The sequence below is a fragment of the Zonotrichia leucophrys genome, chromosome 7 (genome assembly GCF_028769735.1).
Source record: "Zonotrichia leucophrys gambelii isolate GWCS_2022_RI chromosome 7, RI_Zleu_2.0, whole genome shotgun sequence".
Lineage (NCBI taxonomy): Eukaryota > Metazoa > Chordata > Aves > Passeriformes > Passerellidae > Zonotrichia > Zonotrichia leucophrys.
In genome coordinates, this window is record NC_088177.1 from 18,802,908 (window position 1) to 18,828,023 (window position 25,116).

Genomic DNA, 25,116 nt, shown 5'->3' on the forward strand with positions numbered 1-25,116 from the left:
GGTGAAAAGCATTAATGTGTCACTGTCTATCATGACAGTGTCCTACTGAGCAATATGGTGGTTCATACTGACATTGGTCGAATTTACCAAATCTTTGTCATTTCCATCACAGAGAATGGCTCAAGAGCAACAAAGAACTGTGATTTTCTGTGGGATCTCAGCATCTCAGTCCTGAGGTGCCGAGCCACCGAGACCACCCTTGGGGGGCTCGGGAGTCCTGGAATGTTGCCAGAAGTGTCTGGTGGCTGGACTTTGATCCTACACGGGAGTTGACACCTGTATGAGGATAGGAGGACTTCACCGGGGTGAATGGTGAAGAGATTAGTTAATTAGAGGGTGAGACACAGGGTTTAGGATTTATGTACAAAGGAGTTTAGAGAAGTAAGATAGAAGAATTGAGGCGTGTCCTGTCCTTCTTCTCCTCCATCTTCTTTGGTGATGGTGGCACTTTGGGATTGGTCATTACTGAAAGTGCACCGGACAATAAAAATAAAAAGGATTGGGGAAAAATGATAAATATTGTACACGTAACCATGGGTATAAAGATAGGTGACTGTCCGGAGGGCAGGACAGTGTGCTCATGGCTGGCTGCTGAGCAGACCTCTGTCGGGCCGAAAGAAAATCTTTTAGATAAACATTTAATAAACATAAAAACCGAAAGAAGAACTGAAGCCTCTTCTCGTCCTTTGATACGCGGGCTGCCCCAAGGCCACTCCGGGCCTTTCCAGGCCCTTCAAACAGCCGAAAACCGGACAATTTTCCACAGGAAGAGAACCACATGGATTTCTCCCCCTGGCCTGAAGAAGCTGAGGGAATGGCTATGCCTTTTTGGGGGAGAAAAGTAAACCTGGTTTTATCAACAGAGATGGTATGAGAAAGAACTTCTGAAGGGAACAGTAGATGAAATCACATTAAAAAGTAGAAAAGTAGAACTTCAGTTAAGATTGAATAAAACAAACACAATTTCTAACAGACTTTTAGTGGAATAAAATGGGGTTATAGGACAGCTCCCTGTTACATATAAGAAGGGCAAGCTTAAAAGTGACCTCATTGTTTGTTCAAGTCTTTAGGAAGACACATTGTAAGCAGGGGATCATCCTGGGACTGGAACCCAGTCTCAGCAGCTGGCACATCTGTCCTTTGGCATCAGAAGGTAAGCTTTGGCCCCCCTGCCAAGTGTCTTTGAAATGGGCAGAACACGGCAACAGAGAATAGGTCTGTGGATAACAGTTTTCAAATCAGATACTACTGTGCATCTCCTAAATGAGCTAGAATGGTACATTCAGGAGAATGGAGAATATTTTCCTGGTATTTGCTTGTCATTTTAACTTCAAAAAGTATTTGCCAGTAGAAAACACTGTCCTGTTTGACAAGGCAAAGGGAAATGGCATCTAGTCATCTCAGGAGAGCAAGGTGGGTGTGCCTGACAGGTAGGAAGGCCTCCTTTCTACCCTCTGGTTATGTCACTCCATTTATCAGGTTAGCTTTGTCCTGTAACTCCACCACTGTTTGCTTTTCTTGCTTTTGCATGTCACTTTTTATTAAAAACTTTGGTCCATTCTCTAGGGCCATGCACCTAGAAACTTCTCTTGAAGTCCCTGGTACTTTTGTGAATATCTGTGTGTATATATACATGTGCACCATGTTTAAGTAACACTCCAGTAATCCAGTCAAAGCAAGTCCCATCCTTGCAACATAGAATCTGTGAGAAGCTTGGAAAATCTTGGCAACCATTTCTGCAGTCTTTGAACTAAATGTGTACAGGGCTGATTCCCTATCTTATTGCTGTGCTTGATAGTTACTTAAAACTTACTGTAATTAAATTATTGTAATGGTGTGAAATGCTTTTGAGTAGAAATAGGATAGTTGTATTTAAACCTAAATAATTGATTTTCTGACTATTGTTAGCATTTTAAGACATATATTTTCTAGAAAATATAAAATACTCAGTATTTTATGTGATGAAGAACTATGGCATTCATATAGGGAAATCTATATAGATTAGCCTTTCTGCCCAAAGGCTAGATCCTGCTAATTCCATATTGCCCTTAATATATTCTTTTGCAAAAACTGAAGAAATTTTAAATCTGCAATGCAGAAATGTTTCCTTCTTGCCTCACATTCAATAACAAACTACAGTTTTCTTCAGCAGATGGTAAAAGATTCTTATAAATGATCAGTTCCTTGCTGGCTGTGAGCATGCTGACTTAAATGCCAGGGAGTTCACTGTTTCTGTTCTCATCCTGTACTCTGTAAAGATAAGACTCTGATGCTTCAGAAGTTTCATTCGGGTTCCTGTGTAGTTATTAGGAATATTTCCATTATTTCCAGTAGGCATTGAAACATGAAGTAGCTAAGAAAATTCTGGCATCCTTCCATCACCTCTCCCACTTTTTCCAGCTAGACATAATCTTCTTTGGGCCTCTTACTGTTTTTTCCTCACCCTTAAATGTGTGCTTGTGCCCCTTTCAGACACAAATTTAGGCTGCCTGTATATCTGGAATATATGGAAAAATGCCATATTGTCATACAGTCTTCAGCAATAAGCTCATTTCTGACCCCTTCTCACTAACTAATTAGCTAATGAATAATCCTGAGTTGTGGCAACTACTCAAAAAATAAGGTTCTAAGCGCTGTGACCAAAGGCGGCAGCATGTGGCACTGGGGGTGGGGTGAGGAAACGTGTCCTTGTTCCTGTGCTCCTAGGTATCCCTCTAGTGGCTGTGAGGACAAGAACGGGGTGGGTAGAGGGACACCCAAGCACAGAGCCATGTGTTGTGCTGAAGTCAGTGAAGGAGTGACCCCAGGAGTCTCTGCCAGGCCTGACAGCAGAGGGTCAGTCCCCAGAGCAGCTGCCGCTGCAGTGCAGCTCGCTGAGCACACGTGGCCTCGTGATGGATGAGCGCTTCTGCCCATAAGAAGCTGGCAGGCTGCGGCAGGTTTCCCATGAAAAACAGAAAGATTCCCATGAGCTGAAAGCCTGCAAAACCTGTGTTGGCAGCAGTAAAGGTGCATTTGCTGCCCTGAAGTATTGAGCCATAGTAATGATTTGAGAAACAAACAGCCTGGCAGAGAAAATTCAGGAGAGATGTGTTAGTTCCTTCCACAAATTGAAAGAAAAAAGAAACCCCAACCTGCTTTGTCCTATGACAAGTTGTGCCACAGAGCTAAAGCTATCACAGAGGGTATTTCAGAGTCTTGCCTTTCAAAGAGAGATGATTGCACCCAAGAATAGTGGAGGTGGGAACAACAAAATGAGCAAAATACAGTAATACTGCTTGCAGTCAAAAGGTCACTTTGAAGAGCAGGAAGATTATCTATCAGCTGTCACATGAATACCATGTGAGTTTAAGCAATCTCACCATGGGAAGTTAACAGCACTTTTTGGGGAGGCTTCTGCCACTTTCATTACTGAATTACTGAATTACTTTTTTATTAACTCTGCTGACACAATGAAAAGGCACATGGACCTTTTTTTTGCAAGACTTGTGAACAGAAAATGCAGATGAAAACCTGGCTGTCAGTTCTCCCTCTTGTCCCTGTCAGCTGCTGGCTCTTTGTTTTGGGTGGTGTGATGTGAGCATTGCTTCAGTAAAGCAATGTAAATCCTGCTCAGAGGATTTTACATCTCTGACAAGACATATTGTTCAACGTATAATCCTGATTTGTACATTTGTCATGAGAGTATTACATAGTAAAGATCTAATCTGCTAACCCCTACTTTAAATGTTCTGTGGCTGTCTGAATCTGAAGTTTCTTTCTGGGGCTACAGAAAGAGCACTTTATAGACTTTCTTCAACAGACTTATCTGTGCCTGATGGGGAAAAATATTGCTGTTATATTTCTTTTTAACATATATGGCTTTTCCCCCCAGAACAAAATATTTCTGACAATAGAAAGTCCAGCTGCTTCTAGTTGCATTACTTGTCAGAGTAGTGACACTGATGATGACAGGGTCAGAACTGTATGTAAATAATGATAAATTAATATGAAAATAATAATAACATATGAATGGCATGAAGTTTCAGGGGAAAAAGCTAACAAGTCCTAGTTAACATTAGAGTTGGATTGTAGGCCTAGTTAACGTTAGAGTTGGATTGTAGCAAACAACAGTTTCAAAGAATATATGTTAATTTCTACATGTTTAGCATTAGCTTTTGCAGTTCATTGCTGGCTTGCATTTTTTAAGCTTTTCTTTTTGTCAGCCTGACAAGTTAAACCTCTATTTTCATCTTTGGAAGCACTGTCAGAGGAGGTATTTCCAAAATGCAGTGTCAGTATTTTAGTGACACTGACTGTGTGCTGTAAACAATCCCTTGGTTCCATTTGGCTTGCTGTTTTAGTGCATGCTTTATTTCCAGCTGCAGATGCAACATGCAGTTCTATATAGGGATTATCATATCTGGCATCAGATAATCAAACTACAAACTACAGAGCTGGTTTTACATTTCCACTCTTCTTTTAAAGACTAGATTGTGCTTTCATTGGCATTTTTAGTTGTTTGAATTTTTTTGTTTGTTTGTTTATTTCTACAGCAACTCTATTTTTCTGCCCTGGAGTCTTAAACCTGATAGCTTTTAATACATAGATAGTCATAGAAAATAGACAATTTTAATATGTATCTTGCTAAGTAAAATCTTGGATGTTCACTTTTGTGGGAAGTGGTGGCTTCAGCTTTAAACCTCCAGTCCAAAACAATTATATGTGCCATGTGAAACGTGTTGGTGGAGCATTTGGGGGGAAGGTACTAAACCATCACTCTTTGTGGTAATTGCAGCTGTGGCAGCCAACAAGTAGGTTGATTTAACTAAATCAAAGGAGTTATTTAACTAAACTTAATTAAAGATGACAAGACTAAATGAAAAAGGAACTTCAGTCCTGAACCATCCTTGGAGGGTTTTCCTGATGACATCATCTTTTTATCTCTTTGGCAGTAAATCTTGGATAGACGCTCGAAAATTCTCTGGCCTCCTGGTGATGGTATTCACTTACTGTCTGAAAACCAGAACAAAGCCATGGAGGCAGTTTCCCTCTGGTCTGATCTGTACAAATCCCAACAATTCAGGCCTCTCTGAGGCATGGTGGCATGAGTTTCACTCCAGATATTCAGTGAAAATGGTTTTTATCCTAATACATAGGTATCTTCACATCAGCCCTTTGTGCCACAGCTCTCCTGTACTTTGACTGCCTTGCTTTTCCCTGTCCTGTCCATTCTTCAGGGAATTTACATCTCTCTATTGAGAAGCTAAAGAGAAAACTACTGAAAAGCTCATTTTCTCTGCTTTGTTACTGCTGCCCAAAAAAAAAAAAAAAACCAACCAAAAAAACCACAAGAAGAACTTGCTGATTCAGCCTAACCTCAGGCATGGTAGGTTAATAAGAAACTAAAACATAGAGTGGGCTGATTTATTGGCACCACTAGGAGTTTGGCCATGTACACTTAATGCCATTTGCAGTCTGCATCAAGAGGCTGTAATAAAAGGGAATCTTTCTAATATTCCTTTTAGGAGCAGATGTCCACTCCATTTTATCCTGGAAAGAAATATAGATGTTTTAATCACTGATGGACAGCACCCTGCCTTTGGAAAATAAAAGTGAGTGACATGAGACAAGGTATTTTGCTCAATTACTGGGTAATAGCTTCTGTTGAGGCAAATCAGCATAATTTCATTGACTGTCAAGACACAGCAGGAAACCAAAGTTCTCTTCTGAAATCCTGATCCAGCACCAACCTTCCCCTACTTCCTATGAGTACCCTGATGAATTCCATGAATCAAAACAAAAGCTATCATCCTAGAGCCCATGAATATCCAGAAAAAGCAGAACAATCCATCCCTTTTTTTTTTTTTACATTGGAATGCTGCTAATATCCTAACTGCCCTATCCTATCTGCAGATGATAAATATGTAACTCACAATTGAATATGAGCCACTTCTCAGACATAAAGCCAGCTCTGCAAGGTAATGCAAGATCAATCTTGTAGTAAACTCCTATTTTTGACTTTTAAATCCTCACATTAAAAATAAATAGATAAACAGTGCCAGCACTGAAATCAGCTTGGTAAGTGGTGGTGACAGGTGTATGAATTGAGCACCCTAAAACCTTCCAGAACAGGGTTTATGGTTTAATGTGGTTTGGATAAAGAAGACCTGAGGAGTTGGCTTTTCTGTGGACTCCTGCATGAGTAGTAGTTTGGCTGATGACTGTTTCTGGGAGAGATTGCTTATATTTTGAATTTTGCTGAAGATATCGCTCACAAAGATACTTTTTGACTCTGGTTATTATTAGAATAGGTTTAGAACAGGTTTGGGAAAAGAAAGGAGGAAAATTTCATTTTTGGTTGTCTTGTATTAATCCAGACAAGGAATGGGACAGTGATTGACATATGTCAGTAGCATATGTATTTGATATTACTCTGGGTATCCATTGCCTGGCTATTAGGAAGTGCAATACAGTACCAGCTCTGGCTGGTTTTCACATGCAGTATCTTCTCTCTCACACAGATGGAAGATGTAACCCACAACTAGTGGACTATGCCCTTTTATTCAAATTTCTTCCAGAGTCACTGAAGTTATTTGCATAATCAGTTTGTGTGGTTTGCTTTGCCTCTGGTTTCTTCAAAATGAGGATGGCAAGAAAATGCACCCTCCCCCCTGAGTTCTCTGTGTTTTTTCAGAGCAATGCCTTCAATCTGCCCTTCCCATGTGTTGCACTTCCCTCACTCCAAGGGTTGGCAGGACAGAGCAGGAGTCTGCTGCACAGTACTGATTTCTGTAGAATGAGGCAGGAGCCAACTTCCCTCCCCATATCAGTCCCAGCCAACGATTACACAAGCGTTTCTGCAGAAAGCAGGGCAAGATGGCAATGGTGACATTGTTTCCTGACAGCCACCTCACAGGTTTTCCATTGCACTCATCCTTTGGCACTGTAAAAGGAGATACATCTGGAGTTGCTTAATACCTTGTCACTGGGCCCAAATTTCTGTTTATAAGTTAAACAGGAAAAAAGGGGAATATAAAAATTAAAGTAGTAAAGCACAGGAGCAATTATGAAATAAAGAGCAAGATTTTACCAGCCATTCTCCCATCAATGCATATCCAGTCAGAAAGCAAACTAAAAAAAACACTTTGGGAGACTGGAAAATAGGAGATGTCTGATGAAACTATGTCAAGGTCCATTAATTAAGGCTTTCAATTTAAAAAGCCCCATGGGCCTAAGTTAGAACAAATCTGTTGCGCTCTAGGCTGAAAATTTCTCTATGAAAAGGGACACAAAATACATCAGGCAGACCTGCGGGCCCTCTCTTCAATAGCAGCCAGCTAGAGACCCCTACCTCAACCTGGCTGGGGCTGGGAATTCTGCATCCATCCACTTCTGCTTCCTTCTGTGCAGGATATCCAGCAGTCAAAGTGTCTGTCAGTGGTAGAACTTCTCAAATTTATAGAAGCCATAACCAAGGTCAAGAACCTTCATGGGCTAAGTGTCGTACAAAAACTTGTTAACAGCTTAGAATAAAGATCAATTTGTTATCCAGCCACCAGGAGATAATGAATCATCTCTAGGAGTGCACTGTAGGCTTTCTTTGCTAACATCATGGCCCCCACAGTTCAATGCAGTCTCATTAAACTGTATTGCACAGTGGAACCTCATATGTCAGTTCCTGTAATCTGAGCCTTTCAGGCTGAGAGCTCACCTGTGCTATGGAGATATGAGCTTAATTACCTGTTCAATTACAAGAATGCCACTGTTCACTAGAGGTAAGTTGGTTGATTTCCCAACCTTTTATAACTTGATAAAATTGAGATATGTGTGTGCAATGACATTTGTGTGGCTGATAAGGAACTTGCATTTGTGAACTACAGTAAGTTGCAGCAGAATGATTTTTTCATATTTTATTTAGTTTTCCTAAAGACAAACTTGGAACCTGTAAGCCATAGGTTTGGATTATAGATTAGTACTGCTTTCCTAAAGATCAGACAACCAGATGAGTCCTTCAGCCACTTACTGACTGCAAGCATTCCTGCAAGAAAGAACTGTCATACTTACACACACACACACATATATAAAACACCATCTTGATAGAACAAGATATAACCACCAGTTCTCTTGTGCTACCAAGTAAAAGACCTGTCATCAATGTGTTTCATGCTACACTGGAACAGTTCTGGAGTTACCTCAAGAACTTGAAAGAATTTGCATGCAATTTTGAAAATACCTGCAACAAAGAGCAGATCCCAAGTTAGTACCATTTTGTCACTTCTACATCCAGTTTGAGAGTAATAATTGTTATCTTTGATTTTTTTTCTGTTCTTCCAGCATATGGAAAATCCCAAGGCTCAGAATGAGACACTGTAAAAATTAATGATGGGCAATGTATCAATATTTCAGTAAAACAGAGATTCTAAAAGTCCATACTGCCCAGTATTTCTAGGCACAGATGTATTACCACCCCAGTAACCCACCTCAGACCTGCTCCAACTCAGATCTCTTTGAACCACTCACTCTCCCAGAGGTGGAATATAATCACTGCTATTCACTGCCTTGCCATCGCGTCCTTCTCCTCTGTCTTCCCCACAGTTCTGCCCCTCCTTTCCAGCAAAATGCTGAAGCAGGACAAAGTCGATGCATTTCATCCCAGGTGAGCAGAGGGCCCAAGGTGGGGGTAGGAAGGGTTAAGAGCAGGACAGGCTCCCAGGAGCAGCTGTTTCCCTACCAGAGGTGAGGTTGCCCATAGCAACCACCAGCAGATGTGCAGAGCAGATGTGCAGCAGGTGACCAAGAGGGAAAGATGGAGGGCTGAGGGGAACCATGACAACACAGTTCATTATAGGTGTGGCAGCTCAGCTGTGCCAAACAACTGGCACTCTGACAGACATTGTTTTGGAAAGGGTTTTAGAGTGATCCAGTGGCAGCTGTATGAATCTTCATGGAACATTTCCCCATGAGGAGAGCAGTCTGAAAAACAAGTGTAAAGGTATTTGAGAGGGAGAAAAGGAAATGGCTGAGCTGAGTCAGTGTAGGTATCAATATTCAGCTTGGATAGTTCAAAGCCATAAAATTAACAATTAGAACACATTTAACAACGTTATTCTGTGCCCAAACACTAGCATGAGAAACAACTCTGGAGATCTCAACGGATATTGCATTAGTTCAGATCCTGAGCTCACTTACATAAACACAAATTTATTTTCATTTGCTTCACTGATGACAGTGCAGGCCTAAATTAGCATAGTATAGAAAAGTGTTACCTGAACACACCCTCAAATAAATCACATTTAATCTAAATCTGTAGAGACAAAAAAAAGGTCTTATTCCTTTACACTGGTAAAATTTTCCTGTTTCTTTCTCTTGGTAAAGTGTGAGAAACTATAGCTAATGGAAAAAGCTCAATTGGTCATGAGCTTTGCAGTTTTGTCACATCAAAGACTTTAGGGAGCTGACAACAGGAATTATTATTGTATCTTTGTGTTTCCTTAAAACACGGTTTTAATAATTTCTGTTTTTTCTTCTTGGCTTTTTAATTAATTGTGATTTACACAAACGCTCTCTTTTTAGAATGAGCACCAATGTTATCAGTGCCTTGAGTTTAGAGTTAATGGACAAATATTTGCCAATATTAAGGTGAAAATGCTTCCTCTGAATGTGGTATTTTTGAAGTCAGTATTTTGGGGATTTCATCAGGCTGTTAACTGGAATCTGAAAAAATGTTTGCTTTGCTCTGTGTCAGACGGGCACAGCTTGTAACTGATAGTCCTGTCTGCACACACTACAGTACGCCAAGTGCTTGTTACCACCAGGGTCTGAAAGAATAAATTATTACAACTGCAAAGCAAATCTAGGGTCCAGTAGCACAGCAGGAATGGTACTGAAGTTCGATGTACCGCAGGTTCCGGCGCTGGACCCGCACTTATCACCGGCGCTCCGTGGGCCGCAGATCGGGCCAGAGGGGAGGTGTCCCTGCGGTGCCGGGCTGGCTCCGCCGCAGGGAGCGCGGGGGACATGGGCACGGTCACCCCGGGCAGGGCTCGGCGGGGCTGCTCCTCTGGCGGGGCAGAAACCCCCGGGGGGAGCCAGGAGTCCGGCGGTACGTGCGGCCCCGAGAGAGCCGGCCCCGTTCTCCGCCCCTTCCCTCCATCCTCTCGGGCGGGGCGGGGCGGAGCGCGGCCCTCCCCTCTTCCTCTGGCGTCGGTTCCGCTCGCAGAGCTCTCGCTGCCACCGCTCCTCGCTGCCGTTCCTGCCCGTCTCCGCTCCGGGCCGCTCGGGCATTTTCTCTCTGCCTTAAAGTCGGTGAGGAGATGGGCGCGGGTGGCGGGCGGCCGGCTGCGGCAGCCTGGGCCGTAAGGGCCGCGCCGCGCTGCGGTGGAGGCCGGGGAGAGAGGGGGTGCACCCGTTCTTCCTCCCCTGCACGGGCACCCGGGCGCGGGGCGGCCTGGGCGGCAGCGGAGGCACCGCCGGCACCGCCAGCTCGGGCCGTACGGCGGGGCCGAGGGGCGAGAGGCACGGGCATGGGCATGGGCACGGGCACCGCGCGGGCCCCGGCTCCGCCCTGCGGCCGCCTCCGCCCGGGGAGCCCGGTGCGTGCCGGGAGCCGGGCGGGGGCCGGCGCCGCCCGCAGCCGCCCAGCGCCGCGGGAGCGGGAGGGAGGAGCGGCCCCTGCCCGCAGCGTCCTCACGGGTGTCTCTGCTTCCTTGCAGGGTGTCTTTTATGAATAATCAAAAGCCGCAGAAGCCGACACTATCGGGCCAGCGTTTTAAAACCAGAAAAAGAGGTGAGTTACCGCACCGTGCCCGCTGCCCGGACCGGCTGCCAGCGATATGTTTCCGGTAAAACCTCGGTTTCTGTCAGTAAGCAAACCAGTGCCTTCATGTGTTCATTGTAAATTTTTTACATGAGACTATGCTAAGTGCAGAGTCTTGAGGCTGACTGGAACTTTTTCTGCACTAATAAAAATATTAGTATTTGGCCGTCAGAATTGTCACTGAATTTACTGTAATAACCTTTGCCTTAAAGATGATCATTCTAGAACTGTCCTGGATGTGTAGCCTGCAAGCAGAAGGATCGAGTACCCCTGAATTACAGAGGAACTCCAGCACAAGCTTGTTGCAGGTTAATGCATACATCTGAGGAGTATCTAACATAGGAAGAATTTCAGTCTTAGCCACTGAATAAAACTTATATTTTCTTTTTTTAAATTTTTAAAAATTGACAGAAAGAACCTACAACAAAATCCCACAAATCCCCCTACCCACCTATCTCCCAGTCAACATCCAAAAAACCCCCTAAGTATGGGATATTCAAAGGCCTGTCTCTCTGCATGCGCAGTTACTTCCATAAGAAGTTAGTCACTGAAGAGGTGGGATGAGTGACCCAGTCTTTTGTGGAGCTTTTTTCCAGCCTGAAGAAGAAGTAGGGATGCTCTTAAAGTTTCTGTTCAGTACAGTTTTACTTGTATACCAACAGTGTTCCAGATCTGACAGGCAGCTTTAGGCATGCTGTACATGCAGAAGCACACTTGAATTTATAGAACCTGTTTGCATGTCAAAGCACCTCAAAAATCTCTTGAACATTAGAGTTTGCTGTGGTCTGTCCAGCAAATGAATGCCAGCTGCTAGGGGTTTAGTCTCTTTAAGCATTTAACTATAGTTTGGCTGTGAAGCAACTCTTCTGGAAGAATAAGCCCTGTAGTTATGCCCTGGAAAATAACTGATCCAGTATTTCCAAACTGGCACCCAGCTTTTTACCAGTGTGTTTATACTTGAATTGACACTGGACACCAGTATGCCCTATTAGCCTGCTAACAGAATTGGCTAAGCTGTGCTGTAGACAGCACTCAAAATAAGATCTGCAGTTGAGTTCTCTTGTCTTTGGAAGCTTCTAATGTCATTATTTCTATAATCTAAGGACAAACTGAGATGAGGAAAAGTTGAAGACCTCTTTAAGGCTTTGTGTTATATGGGTGGATTTGTTGCATGTCGACTATGCCCTGCCTGTAGTAAAAACAAGGCAATGATCAGCTGATGTATCAGGTGTGAAGATGCATCTGGAGTGTTCTGCTTAACAACAGCAAAGGTTGCTCAATAGCTCTGCAGTTAAGGCCATTAAGTTAGCTCCTATGTCTACATTTTCTCCAAGCACTTGAGGAAGAGTTACTGCCTCAAACTCACCTAGCTGCAGGTTAAGATGAGGGCATGGTCTTCACAAACAAAAAGCGAATTCCCAGGTGACTCGGATGTGATAATGGTACACAGTTTGTCAGTCAGAAGATTTCATCTGAAACAGAGAGAGGCCCAAAAAGCTGAGATAAAACATGAGTAATGGAGTTAAATGTACTGAATTATCGGGGCATGTATTAAAAATTGCCTTCAGCATGAGCTAAGTCTCTGGTTTTGGAGGGAAAGAGCGATCTATCATGAGAAGAGGGGTATAAGAATCAAACTGAGAAGTCAGGTAACCTTTATTAGAGCCAAGTAATGATCATCACAAAGAACTCTTAATGGAAATCTTATTTCAACATTTTTGCTTTACAGATGAAAAAGAGAGGTTTGACCCTACTCAGTTCCAAGACTGTATTATTCAAGGTTTAACTGAAACTGGCACTGACTTGGAGGCAGTAGCAAAGTTTCTTGATGCTTCTGGTGCAAAACTTGATTATCGCCGCTATGCAGAAACACTTTTTGACATCCTGGTGGCTGGTGGAATGCTGGGTAAGTCCCTGTCATGTGGCTGCTGTCAGCTTCATTCACTTCACTCTGCAAAAGCTGCATTTCCTTTCAGTCCAAAATCTCTGCTAAAGAGCCCATTGAGTGTGTAGAACAGGGTTTGAGCTAATCTGTGGTAAACCACCTGATCATCTTGGTGCCTAAGCAGTTACTGTAGAAATGCTCTCTGTAACCTGCCTCACTTTTACTTGAGTCTGTTTGCATTCCTTGAAGTGTAGATTGTACAAACTCTGCTTAGAAGAAAGTACTTTGGATTTTCGGGTGTGCTGGGTGTGGTTGGTTTTGTTTGTTTGACTAGTTTTTGCTGGCTGGGTTTTTGGTTTGGTTTTTTTTTTTTTTAACCAGGAGTAGATCTTGACTCTGATCAAGATCACTTCTAATGATGAGAGACGGGTTGCTTGTTTCAGATGCATGGTCTGTAGTAACAAGACCAGTAGTTGCCCTGAAAGATTCTGACATGTTCCTATGATTTATGCATCCTGCCCTGTTATTTTGGAAAGGAAACTTGTTTACAGAAGGATCTGAATTGCTTAGTCTTGGACATGCTGTTACAAATAACTTGTTGTTGACAATAGCGAGGTCATGGGCTCTAGCAGCCATCAGGGAGTGAGAAATGAGAGGGTGGTCGAGTTGGCAGAAAACACAGGGACTGAGGAAGTGAAATGTGATGATGAAAAGTCTCGCAAACTCAGGTACACACTCTGTGTACAAAGAGGGACAGATGCTCACTAACCAGGTAAGCACATACTGTAATGGTTACAATATGTGGGTTTACATTCAAGAGTCTTAACCAGTGCATCCTCCTGCGTTAGGAAGTGTTCCTTCTAAGAATGAGTCTGATGGGGAAGGGAAGAAGGCATTGCTGTTAGTAGTGATATGGGGTGCTTTACTCAACTCCCTGTCTGTAACAGGTAGCTAAGGAAGACCAGCTTTGATCTTCAGTCAGAGGAAGCCAGAACAAAAACTGACATCCTGTTGCCTTACCAGCTTCTGGTTTTAAAGTCATGTTTCTGACTAATTCATAACAAAGGATCTCCATTGTATGTAGAATGGCATAGAAATTGATGATGTGGTGTTCTGGCACCAGAGCTTGTGACCTGAATGCACCTTCATTAGTGAAGCAGCCTAAATAACTAAGGTTTCAAGCTCACCTCTGCAGCACTGAACTTTGGACTGTGTGTCTCTTCATGTTTCAGTCTGCTGTTGTAACTTACTGTCATGTGAAAGGCATGAAGCAGCACTATTGCAGCAGACACTGAAAAGACACTTGCTGGAATTAAGCAGCTTCAGTGGCTTCCTTTAAGGGAAGAGGAGCTCATATGGCCCTGTTAACTTACTCATATGGAAACAAGATGTCTTGTCCATCCCTTTAGCAGTAGGCAGCCAGAATAGTTAAAAGTTCAAATTGAAGCTGATTGTAAAGTTCTGGTGCAGCAGTGGAACACAGGGAAATGTAGAGGTGTCTGTGGTGATCAGGTCATTGAGTTCCTCATGACAGGAAAATGTGTTGCATGCTATGGGTGCTGGAGTTGTGCTTGGAGACTGCTCAGTGCCCTCACTGGGAGTAGCACTACTAATGCTGAAATCCTCCTGCAGCCCCGGGCGGGACCCTGGCAGACGACATGACACGCACAAATGTCTGTGTGTTTGCAGCACAGGAAGACCTAGAAACCATGCAAGCATTTGCTCAGGTTAGTGCTGAAATTAGGGCAATTTCACTTAAAGCTGTTTAATGGTCAAAAATTAAATGTTTGTGTAATTGTGCGTTAACGTAAAAATAACGCATGGCTTTAAGCATACTGGAAGTGGTACAGCAGCAGTGTTCCAAGCTGTGGGTGCTCTAAAGAGTTCAGACCTATTTTACTGAACTTAGTTTTTAAAATTCAAACCAAATGATAGTTCACAGCAAAAAATAATGTACTCTGTGTCTTTCTAGGTTTTTAACAAGCTAATCAGGCGTTACAAGTACCTGGAGAAAGGCTTTGAAGATGAAGTCAAAAAGGTATGGAGTGATTTTTTTATAAACAGACAAATAAACCTTCACATTCTGCTAGTTAATCACTCTGTAGAAGGGTTATATCATAAAATGGATTATTAAAATGCAACCCTTGAAAGTTGTTCATAGAAGAATGGCTGGCTTGCATGACTACCAGTGACTGATGCTTCTGGTAGCTTGATGAAACAAAAGTGTTTAACACAGGCAGTGGCCAGAGTTTAGTAAGAGATGGTAGTTTTATGCAGCTCTTCTTACTTGTGCTGCAGTTGCTGCTGTTCCTGAAAGGGTTCTCAGAATCTGAGCGGAACAAACTGGCCATGCTGACGGGTATTCTGCTTGCCAACGGGACACTCAATGCATCAATTCTCAACAGTCTCTACAATGAGAACTTGGTTAAAGAAGGTAAGTGTGGCCCAGCTCCTCCCTTAGGTAGGGAGACAGAACCATGACAAGTAGGTAGAAACTGTGATGACATTACATCCATGCAGCTCACAAGCTTCCTCTGGTGATAGATTGACTACAGGATTAGCAAAGGTAAATGTGATGCCCCTGTGAACCTGGAAGATCTTGTTAAGACTTCAGAAAATCAGTTTCTTGAGAAAGCTCGTGTGTAAGACTTCCCTGCCTGACACTGGGGGCTGCCATCACTAGTGTTGCCCAGCAAGGCACCACTGTATTTTTGAGAGGGACCTTTCAGGATGCAAAATGTGTGTCATGTCTTTAGGTTACTTCCTAAATTGCAGCAGGAAGAGTTGAGTTTAGTACAGGGAAGACTTTGTGATGCTGAGTTGTAGGAAAAGTCCAATTGGAGGCTGCAGTGTTCTTGGGCAGGGAGAAGTACTGCAGACTGTGCTGGGGTTGGAAGCACAGCTGCTGCTCTGAGCACAGTCTGACAAACGACGTACCCTGTACTCAGGCCTTATGTTTCCCTGTGTTTTGAATTTCACTAATATAGAACTATTCTGACTGCACAGGTGTTTCTGCAGCTTTTGCAGTCAAGCTGTTCAAATCATGGATAAATGAGAAAGATATCAATGCAGTGGCTGTCAGTCTTCGCAAGGTAAACATGGACAACAGGCTCATGGTGAGTACCACTGGAACCACTCTGCTGCTCCATAAGCCCCTTTCGTGAACAGCATTTGCCTGCAAAGTACTCAACACACATTTCTTTTACAAAAGAGTTGTAAAACTTCATTTCCAGGAACTCTTCCCAGCCAACAAACAAAGTGTTGAACACTTCTCCAAGTACTTCACTGAAGCAGGACTAAAGGAACTGTCTGAGTATGTTCGGAACCAGCAATCCATAGGAGCGCGGAAGGAGCTGCAGAAGGAGCTGCAGGAGCAGATGTCCCGGGGAGACCCATTCAAGGATGTAGGTGTTTGTACACGAGGTGCAGGTGCTTTCTGGGCCTCTTTCATACTGAACTTAGCTCTCACTGGCAACTGAAATGATGGACGGTGGGGGGGGGGTGTTAATATGAGCATTTTGGTCTTTCCTTAATGTCCTGAATCCTGCTGTATGATCAGGAAGGTTGGTTGTCATTTTGAAACCTTCTGGGTTACCTTTAGAAGAGAAGTTTTAATTTAGCTTAGTGCCATATGTGGCCTCTTGCTTACTCTTACTCTCCTGGCAGATCATCTTGTACGTGAAGGAGGAGATGAAGAAAAACAACATCTCAGAACAGACTGTGGTAACCATAATCTGGTCAAGTGTAATGAGCACAGTGGAGTGGAACAAAAAGGAGGAGCTGGTAGCAGAGCAAGCCATTAAGCATTTGAAGGTATTGTAACTTCAGTACAGACTTTTGCACCCCTTAGTTAGACCCTGTTTTTCCTTCTGTCTCAGCTCCATTTTAAATGTTAAAGCTACAACTCTGCTAGTGCAGAGACAGAATGAGATGGGGAATTGTTCCCCTTGTGAGGAGTATTACAGGCCAAGGCCTGAGGCAGAGGCAGTGACTGCTGCAGAGCTGTTCTGGGGTGGGGCTGTGGTTGCAAATTTCTAAGCAGTGGCTGATGGAAACTGCAAAACCAGCTTTAGTCAGGTGGTAAATAAGAAGTGCTCTGTGTGTGCCAATCTGATGTTCTTGTTACAGCAATACAGCCCTCTACTTGCTGCCTTCACCACCCAAGGTCAGTCAGAGCTGACTCTTCTGTTGAAGATTCAGGAGTATTGTTATGACAACATTCACTTCATGAAGGCCTTCCAGAAAATAGTGGTGCTCTTCTACAAAGGTAACTTTGTGGGGTTGTAGTTTCAGGGGTTTGTAGGTTTTTGGAGGGGCTGGTTTTGGTTGGTTGGGTTTTTTAAAGCTTCTGAAACGGGAGATCAGTGCTACAAGATTGCACTTCCTAAGCTAAAAAATTTTCTGCCTCATGTTAGTAAAAATGCAGAGGTGCATGTGGCTGGCCCTTTGCACATGGGGAAGTGCAAGACAAAGATGCTGCCTGTCTACAGTGGATCTGCTTAAGAGTTGCAAAACAAAGCTAAATTTAGATTTTTAAGGCATTTTGTTAAGTTTCATGATAGTTTATTCTTAGTTCTTTTAAACATTGAGTGTGAGCAGCTGAAGGTTGAGACCACCAATATGTTTCAGGCTCTTTTTAAATGTCTTTAAAAGGTGGTACTGAAAAAAACAAGCTGTGCACCTGTGGAAACGTGTTAAACTGAAGACTGTACTGTACTTGTAAAATCTAAACATCTGCACCACAGGAAGTGTTTACTTTGGACTTCAACAGAATTTGCATCTGTTCTTAGCTGTTGACTGAACCTTTGCTTAGTGTGCCATCTCAAATAACTCCATAACCCTCCAGACTGTTAGTGGGAGTGAAAGTGCAGCTCCTGGATAAAGTACTGAGGAAACTCCCAGCATGAGGAACCATCCAAAATGCCTGGTTCTCTGAATTTCAAAGCTGAAGGCACTCCTAGTGCAGGTCTGTCCAGCTCTACCCAGCGGAGTACGTGATGCTCCTAGGAGAGGAAGCAAAGGCTGCCACTCAGGCTCTCAGCAGTTCACTGTGTTAACACTGCTCTTGTCCATCTTTACAGCTGAAGTTCTGAGTGAAGAACCCATCCTCAAGTGGTATAAAGATGCCCATCTTGCAAAAGGAAAGAGTGTTTTTCTGGAGCAGATGAAGAAGTTTGTTGAATGGCTCAAGAATGCTGAAGAAGGTAACCATCAGCTTAGCTCCCATGTGGAGCTTGTTCATTTTGGGAACCCTAATGCAAATAATGCTGGGTTTTGGAGTGGGGGATGTTAATTGCCCCTCTGAGACCAGTGTGCCTCCTCCCCTGGTCCTGGCTAGAAAAGCTTGCCAGGACAATCCCTGTGGATCCAGCAGCAGCTGTTGTGCAGGATGCAGGGCAGCAGCTGAGCTCGGGGCTGGGGCTGAGCCATGGCCAGGCTGCTGATGAGGTCTCTCTGTTGCAGAGTCGGAGTCTGAAGCTGAAGAGGGTGACTGACCTGTGAAACTCTGGCCTCAGTAAAGCAAACAGGAGCTGTAGATAAGTGTCATGTCTCATGTGTCCTTCTGATTCTTACATCCTACCTCCCTGTATCAAGCATGATATAAGGGCTCTCATGGCAATTTATTTTAACTGTTTTCTATAGTTAATGGAATACTGGATTTAGTTTTTAAAACCATGTTCAAGTAGCTTACAGGAGCTGTTAGATTTGACTCTTAACCTGCATTTGTCCTTTCAGTTACCTTCTACCTCCTGTATTTTCTACGGTAATAATGTAATATAAGGCCTTCCACAGTGAAATCCATTTCGTCTGTTGGGATTTCTGTCTGTATTGGAGTAGATGTGATATGGTGAATGACACTTAGGGCAGTCTGCTTGCAAATTAAACTATAAAAAAGCCTCCCAAGGGAAGAGGCGATGGCTTGTGTGGCACTGCAGTCTGTACCACCAGATAGCCCCTGTCATAGGTGGTTGTCCGTGTCCCCCAGGTACTTTGTCATCCCTTTAGCAGACTTCCAGCATAAAGCAATCCTCTATTCCAGCTCTGGGGAAGGTGGGAGCCCCACTGCAGGAGAGAAGCTGTTGTGGTGGCAGGAATTGGTTACCATGGTGGGGCACAAAGAGTGGCATCTGTGAGCCTGCTGGCTGTCACACTGGTGGCCCGTGCTCCTGAGGGACTGTCGGTGCCTTGCAGCTCTCGGGATGCCTTCCTTTTCCCTTTCCCGCATGGAAGCACAAGCAGGGCTGTTCCACACAGAGCTGCCCAGCAGCTTCCTTGAGCCAAGCACTGCTGCTGGCAGGGCTGGGGCAGGGGAGCAGCTGCCTTGTGCTGCTCTGTAAATGCACAGCTGCTGCAACCTAAGGCAGCCAAACACAACCCCTCCCCCTCTGAGGTTTAGAGATTCTTTTATGCTGGCAGCTCACACGCTAAACCAAACAACTTATCTGCTCCCTGAAACTTTAATTCCTAATGGAAATTCTCAGGACAGTTCAATTCAGAAAGATTGGGAAAAAAAAGGTGAAGTCTGTACTGTTGTAAGCTAACAGTGAGCATTAACTGAAGTACTGGTAACCAGAGTACACCTGCTAAAATAAATGAAAAAATTGGTCATCACAATGCAATCTGTTCAATACTACAGTGATCTTCCTTACTTTGTAACTTTTTTTTTAAGCAAATAAAGGCCATCCTTACACTTAATGCAAAGAGCTGTCTCTGCTCCTTATTTGAAAAGAAAGCAAAGCACCACTGATACTATGAAGTACAAAGAAGTGCTAGGTCTTTTGCATAAATTCAAAGACTGTTGAATAAAATTAAATTAAAACACTATGTTGCTATTAGGGTGCTCTTTTCCATGCTGAAAGTGCTGACATCCCCTGAGTTTGAAAACCAGGTTCATCTGTATATTAAGTAAGTTTTATGTGTCAGTATTTGGTAAGTATCCAAGAAGTCAGACTAAAAAGTAAGGCAGTTAAAATATAACCAAATGTTCAAGTTTCTTTGATCCCTGTGCCTCAGCCTGCTTAGCTGCAGGAGCCTGTGCCCTCTTTCTGGCATTCAATGGAGAGAAGAAAGAAAAGTGCTGCATGATAAGGGCAGTGCTTGTTTGCGACAAAATCCAGCATCTTCTGAGCCACATTAAAGAGGCTCTTGTGGTCAGAATCCTGCCATGTCATGAATGCCTTCATGGAAATAAAATAATGTTTCGTTGTTTAGCTTACAGTTATGGTTAAACCTTCTGTCCTCAAGAGCATTTTCCCTGTCGCATCTTACCTTAGTGTTGATAAGTATCTGCCACCAGGATTTTGTTCATCCCAATCCAGCTGTCCTTGACAGAAAAATTTCCATTTCCTTAGACAAACAGTCTGTATTTTTTAATCTGATATTCTGTTTCGGCCCTTCGGTAGAAGTTTACCAACATTTGTGTTTGCAACTTGGGAACTGATCTGGGAGTAGTCCACCAGAGCAGGCAGCTTGTCAAAGAGATGCTTGGATCTTAAATCTAATCTGAAAATACTGAAAATAAAACCAGAGCAGTCCAGTACATAAAACTATAATTACCTGCTTTTCTTTGCCATGTGATATGGCAAAGACCCCAGTTCCTTGCCATGGCTCTGAAGGGAAATCCAGAGAGACATTTTTGTTCATTGTTAGAGGAAGTTACCAATATCAGGAAGTTACCCGTTTTCACTGTACCCTGCAATCAATAATCAGTTTCAGATTAAGGAAGAAAGAGGCAGTACTGATCTGTTTCGTAAAGTAAGGTGGAGTGTACTAGGTTTTGTCCCTTGAGGTTTTTTCCCCCTGACCCTCTTTTTTAAAATTTTGTTGATTAATCTCAAGTTTCAGCAATACTGTCAAGATGAGATATTTGAATTTTTTGATGGTGACAGATGAATCTACATCTGTTACTAGCATGGCTTGTAAATTACAAATGTTAAGAAGGTGATCCTTCAAACCAAGCTGCTGCCAAAATGTTGACTGAAAGCAATGTGTAGAAATGTTCTGTTCAAAGCGTTCCCTTGTGCCCACATCTCTCTTCAGTGTGGCACCATGGAGGAAGGCAGCTGAAGTTCTTGCATAAATCATTCTCCTAAGTCCCTGCCTCTCCAGCATATTTTCACCCACCTGAGGAGAATTACAGATGCTGCATCATCCTAAGGTTCACAGTAACTTACAGGAACTAGTGCTGCTCCAAGGGAGCAGTCCATGAGAATGCACTGCACTCCTAACATGTCATGGCTGTGACTGTCCCAGTGCTGTGAAAGGATTCAGAAGGTTCTGGTTTGATACCAGACTCCAAACCAGTCCAAGAGCTCCAGAAAGAGAGCACTGTGCTGCTGGAGCACAGTTCAACAGCATGTGACATCTCTCAAATGGGAGTGCAGCCTAACAGGCTGCTGTGGCCCTGGCTGACTGCAGGAGCTCTGCTCTGGCCTGTGGGCATCCAAGTGTCTGATGCTCAAATACTGCACACCCAAAGCCCATAGCTCTCATCTCTGACTGAAGGCAAAGGTGCCATAATTTTTTATTATTTTCACAGCAAAACATTTGCCTCTCCTGAAGAGATGGGATTGAACAGTGATTAGAAGAGCAACTATTTCTAATGAAGAATATTCAGATATACATTGTTTATAGCAATGGCAACCTTTTCTAAAAAGGTGGTTTTTTAGTACATGCTGACAATATAACTAAGGTTCATCTATGCATAAAATACTAAAATTTTATACATCAATTCTAAGAACATACACCTTATGATACATCCACCTTATACCTTATTGTTCCTAGAAATAAAAAGCCCCACCTGTCACCCCGTGGTATTTATGTATGCTATTAAAAATATAAAGCAAACCAAAACAGACTTAAGGATTACCATTGAAGCTATTCTAGACTATTGTTTAAACTGTAAAAATCTTATTTGGACAATTGTTAATAGACAACTCTCATCAAAGCTGCAAATGCTCTCATCAGCAAATGCTGCACATTTGCAGTGAAAAAAGGAAAATAAAAAAATGCAAGTTCTACATAATAACAATCCCCACTCCCAAAGAAAGAAAGAAAAATAAGTCTTCTAAAAGCTCCCTCAGATCTTGCATTAAAAGCACTTACTGTACTGGTTTTGTGTGGCCAGGTTTTGGTAGCTGGGGGGACTTAGAGGGCTGGCTTCTGAGAGATGCTGCCAGAAGGTTCTCCCTGTGTCTGACAGAGCCAATGCCAGCTCTCTCCAGGACACAGCCAGCTGCAGCACAGGGGTGCCAGTGGCCAAGGCTGGGCCAAGCAGAGATGATGCTAACACCTCTGTGATAAAATATTTAGGAAGGAAAAAAAGGTTATGGCACCCATGTAATTGCACTCAGAGACTGGTGAGAGTATGAGGAAGAGAACGAGAGGAACAGCCAAGGTCAGTAGAGAAGGAAGGGCAGGAGGTGCCCCGGTGCAGGAGCCAAGGTTCCCCTGCAGCCCATGGTGAGGCAGCTGTGCCCCTGCAGCCCAGGGAGCCCAGGGATGCAGAGATCCACCTGCAGCCTGTGGAGGACACCACACCAGAGCAGGTGGATGCCTGAAAGAAGGCTGTGACTCCAGGGGAAGCCTGTGCTGGAGCAGGCAGGAACCTGTGGAGCTGCAGAGAGGAACCCACTGGAGCAGGTTTCCTGGTAGACTTGGGATCCCATGGGGAAGCACTGAACAGGCTGTGCCTGAAGACTGCTCCTGGCAGAAAGGGACCCGTGCTGGAAAGGTTCATGGAGAGCTGCCTCCTCTGGGAGGGACCCCATGCTGGAGCCAGGAATGGACTTTTCTCCCTGAGCAGGGACAGAAACAACGTGTGATAAACTAAATGTGCTCCCATTCCCTGTCTCCCTGCACTGCCTGGAAAGGAGGGAGGGAGGGGCGGATGATGCTGTTAAGATTTAACTTTTCAGTATGCTCTGATTTTGACTGGTAGTAAATTCAGTTAATATCCCCAAGTCAAGTCTGTGCCTGTGATGGTATTGGGTAAGGATCTCTCCCTGATCTCAATTTGTTCCTTTTGTTCCATTTTTTTCTCCCTAGTCCAGCTGTGCAGAGCAATGACAGAGTGGGTGTGGTTTGGTGGGCATCTGTCACCCAGCAAGGGTCAACCCACCACATCTATCTAAAAAGTTAATAAAGTCTGAAAAATATTCGATGCACCTTGCACTCAGCACATCTCTGACAGATCAGATCCCCCTCTGCATTCTTGCATCTTTTCCTTCAATAGCTCTTCTGGAACAGCACCAAGACTGAGCAGCCAGTCAGTGAACTCAAGTGAATTCAGGTCAGAAAACAATTCATTCAGCAGGGAGATACTCAGGCATTCAGATACACACCAGGCCACGAACAGCAGGAGCAATTTCAAATTCAGCCCCTGGAAATTCACATAGTTTATATTACAGGAGAAAAACATGGCAAGGAACAGATTTTCAGGTGAGATACTCAAAGTAGGAAAGCAACAAAAAAATTACAATTATTTTTCTTTTAAAAGATTGGTTCACTGAATTTTACTTTATTATTTCAGGACCCCTATATTTTTCTTAAAGCACAGGGATTTAATAATTATCTTTTATATATATATACACACACACATCTTTTGAAACAGTCTTGTGTCCAATCTTGTGTCCAACAGTCTAATTGTGTCCAAATTAAAATAGCCATCTTAGGCAATCAAGATTAAATAACTTGTATGAATCTTTGGCAAGAAGCTATTTTTTTTCAAGATTTCAGTGAAGTTTTTCTGTGGGAGACAACAAAATTCGGGTTATCTCCCTGCCAGGCTGCCCCATGAGGAAAAGCGAGCTACCTCCTCACCCTTTCAGCCCCACGCCGGCTGCAGCGCCGCCGCCGCCCCCTCAGGCCCCGGGCGGGCAGGCGGAGCGGAGCGAGGGGAACGCGGGGCCGGCCCTGGATCCCCGCGGGCCCCGGATCCCCGCCCCGGCGAAAGGCTCCGTGCTCGGCCCGAGCAGGGGCTCCGCGAGGGGCTCCGGGCCCGCCGCAGCGGCCGAGGCCATTTTCTGCCCGCCCGAGAAGGCGCCGCAGAGAACATGGCGGCCTGAGGGGGCGGGCGGCGCAGGGGACTCCGAGCTGCGGAATGGCGATTCCGTACCTGCCGAGGGAGCTGGTAATCGTCCCTGCACTGACCTGCCCATGGCTGCTGCTCCTCTGGAATCGCCTTACCGTATCTGACAGACAGAACACAATTTTGAAAAGCTTGTTTGTAATTTTGTCCCAATAGGATCACTCTCCTTTCAATCCACATTAGACTAAAAAAAAAAAAAAAAAAAAAGTATCTACATTTAATGTATGTCCTCCAGAGAGCAAAATACTTGGTGCTGCTGCATTTCACACTTTCTATGTAACAACAGCCTTCTCTTTGTGGAGGAAAAAACTACCTGAAATTGTTTCCAGTTCAGTACACTTTTAAATTATTAATTATTTACAGTTGTTTTGCACTGTAGAAAATTCCCCAGTATATCCTTCCTCCTGCACGTCAGTCAAGTGTGCCATTGCATGCTTCTGTTTACTTGCTTCTGCTGCTGGTTATAAGAGATGAGCACAGAGCTAAAAGAATAAAATCCTTTACCTGACTGAAGCATTACACTAAAACATATGAGGCCTGGAACAAGGGCTGGGAGCTTAAAGCAACATTCCATGAAGAATATAGAAACTTTGTCCCCTCGAGCAAGTATTGATTAACTCTTTTCATTACCTCAGTAATTTTTACCTGGCATACCTCTGCCTTTCTCTTGCAAATATGTTCTCCTTATATTAAGAGGCCAAGTCTCCAAATAATGGCCTGAAGCTGACTGCAAGTCAGCTGGACCTTGAGACTCCCTAGGATTACAAAGAGTATATATATATATATATATATATATATATATATACTCAAATGGGCTTTGCTAAGGGATGCTCACCGAGTGGAAACAGGATTGGAGAAAGAAGTCCAAAATGGCTCTTATTTGTTCAACACCATGTGACCACAGCTTTTGGACAGTGCTCTTTGTTTTGTTTACCCCCTAGTCTTTGTGCAAAAAAAATCATGAAAAACAAGCTACAGTAAATCCATGTTATCTAGTTTCAGTCAACAGCTATGTAAGGACAGAAATACTTACTCTTTCATAGCAATAGTGTTGTGCCAGCAGCAGAAGAAATTACTCCCATCTATCTTTTGGGAAAGCTAAAGATGTTATCATTCCAACACAGCAGCACAAAAGCAAACACTTCTCTAAATATGTTCTTTAATCTTCTGGGAGGGAAAGGTTTCATCTATTTATGAAACTGCTCTCACCTAGGGAAAAAAATGTGTATTTTACTTTACTCTTTTGAGAAAACTGACTAAGGAAGATGACACTTTATGAGAAAGTTGCACAAAACTGGTAGCCTGAAATTAATAGCAAAGAACATTGCGTTAACATACCATCAC

At 43.5% G+C, this 25,116-nt stretch overlaps 2 protein-coding genes across 4 annotated transcripts in view; both read left to right on the forward strand.

Moving 5' to 3' along the window:
* The window catches only part of AOX1 (aldehyde oxidase 1), a 49,501-nt gene extending 43,463 nt beyond the window's left edge, over positions 1-6,038 (forward strand). For 2 of the 3 annotated variants that reach the window (XM_064717920.1, XM_064717919.1), the window contains exons 35-36: positions 5,508-5,594; positions 5,896-6,038. In XM_064717920.1, the coding sequence (XP_064573990.1) occupies positions 5,508-5,548 (41 nt within the window). In that variant the 3' untranslated portion in view covers positions 5,549-5,594; positions 5,896-6,038. Of the gene's footprint in view, positions 1-5,507; positions 5,809-5,895 lie in introns of those variants that run through there. The other variant, XM_064717918.1, reaches the window with a different exon arrangement.
* A 4,114-nt stretch (positions 6,039-10,152) lies between these two features.
* On the forward strand, positions 10,153-19,385 carry BZW1 (basic leucine zipper and W2 domains 1). Its single transcript, XM_064717896.1, has 12 exons — positions 10,153-10,287; positions 10,695-10,768; positions 12,528-12,704; positions 14,316-14,410; positions 14,656-14,721; positions 14,982-15,117; positions 15,690-15,799; positions 15,917-16,087; positions 16,350-16,496; positions 16,812-16,950; positions 17,765-17,887; positions 18,147-19,385. Exons 2-12 carry the CDS (start codon positions 10,705-10,707, stop codon positions 18,176-18,178), a joined length of 1,260 nt encoding a protein of 419 aa, XP_064573966.1. The 5' UTR covers positions 10,153-10,287; positions 10,695-10,704; the 3' UTR covers positions 18,179-19,385.
* Positions 19,386-25,116: the final 5,731 nt, after the last annotated feature.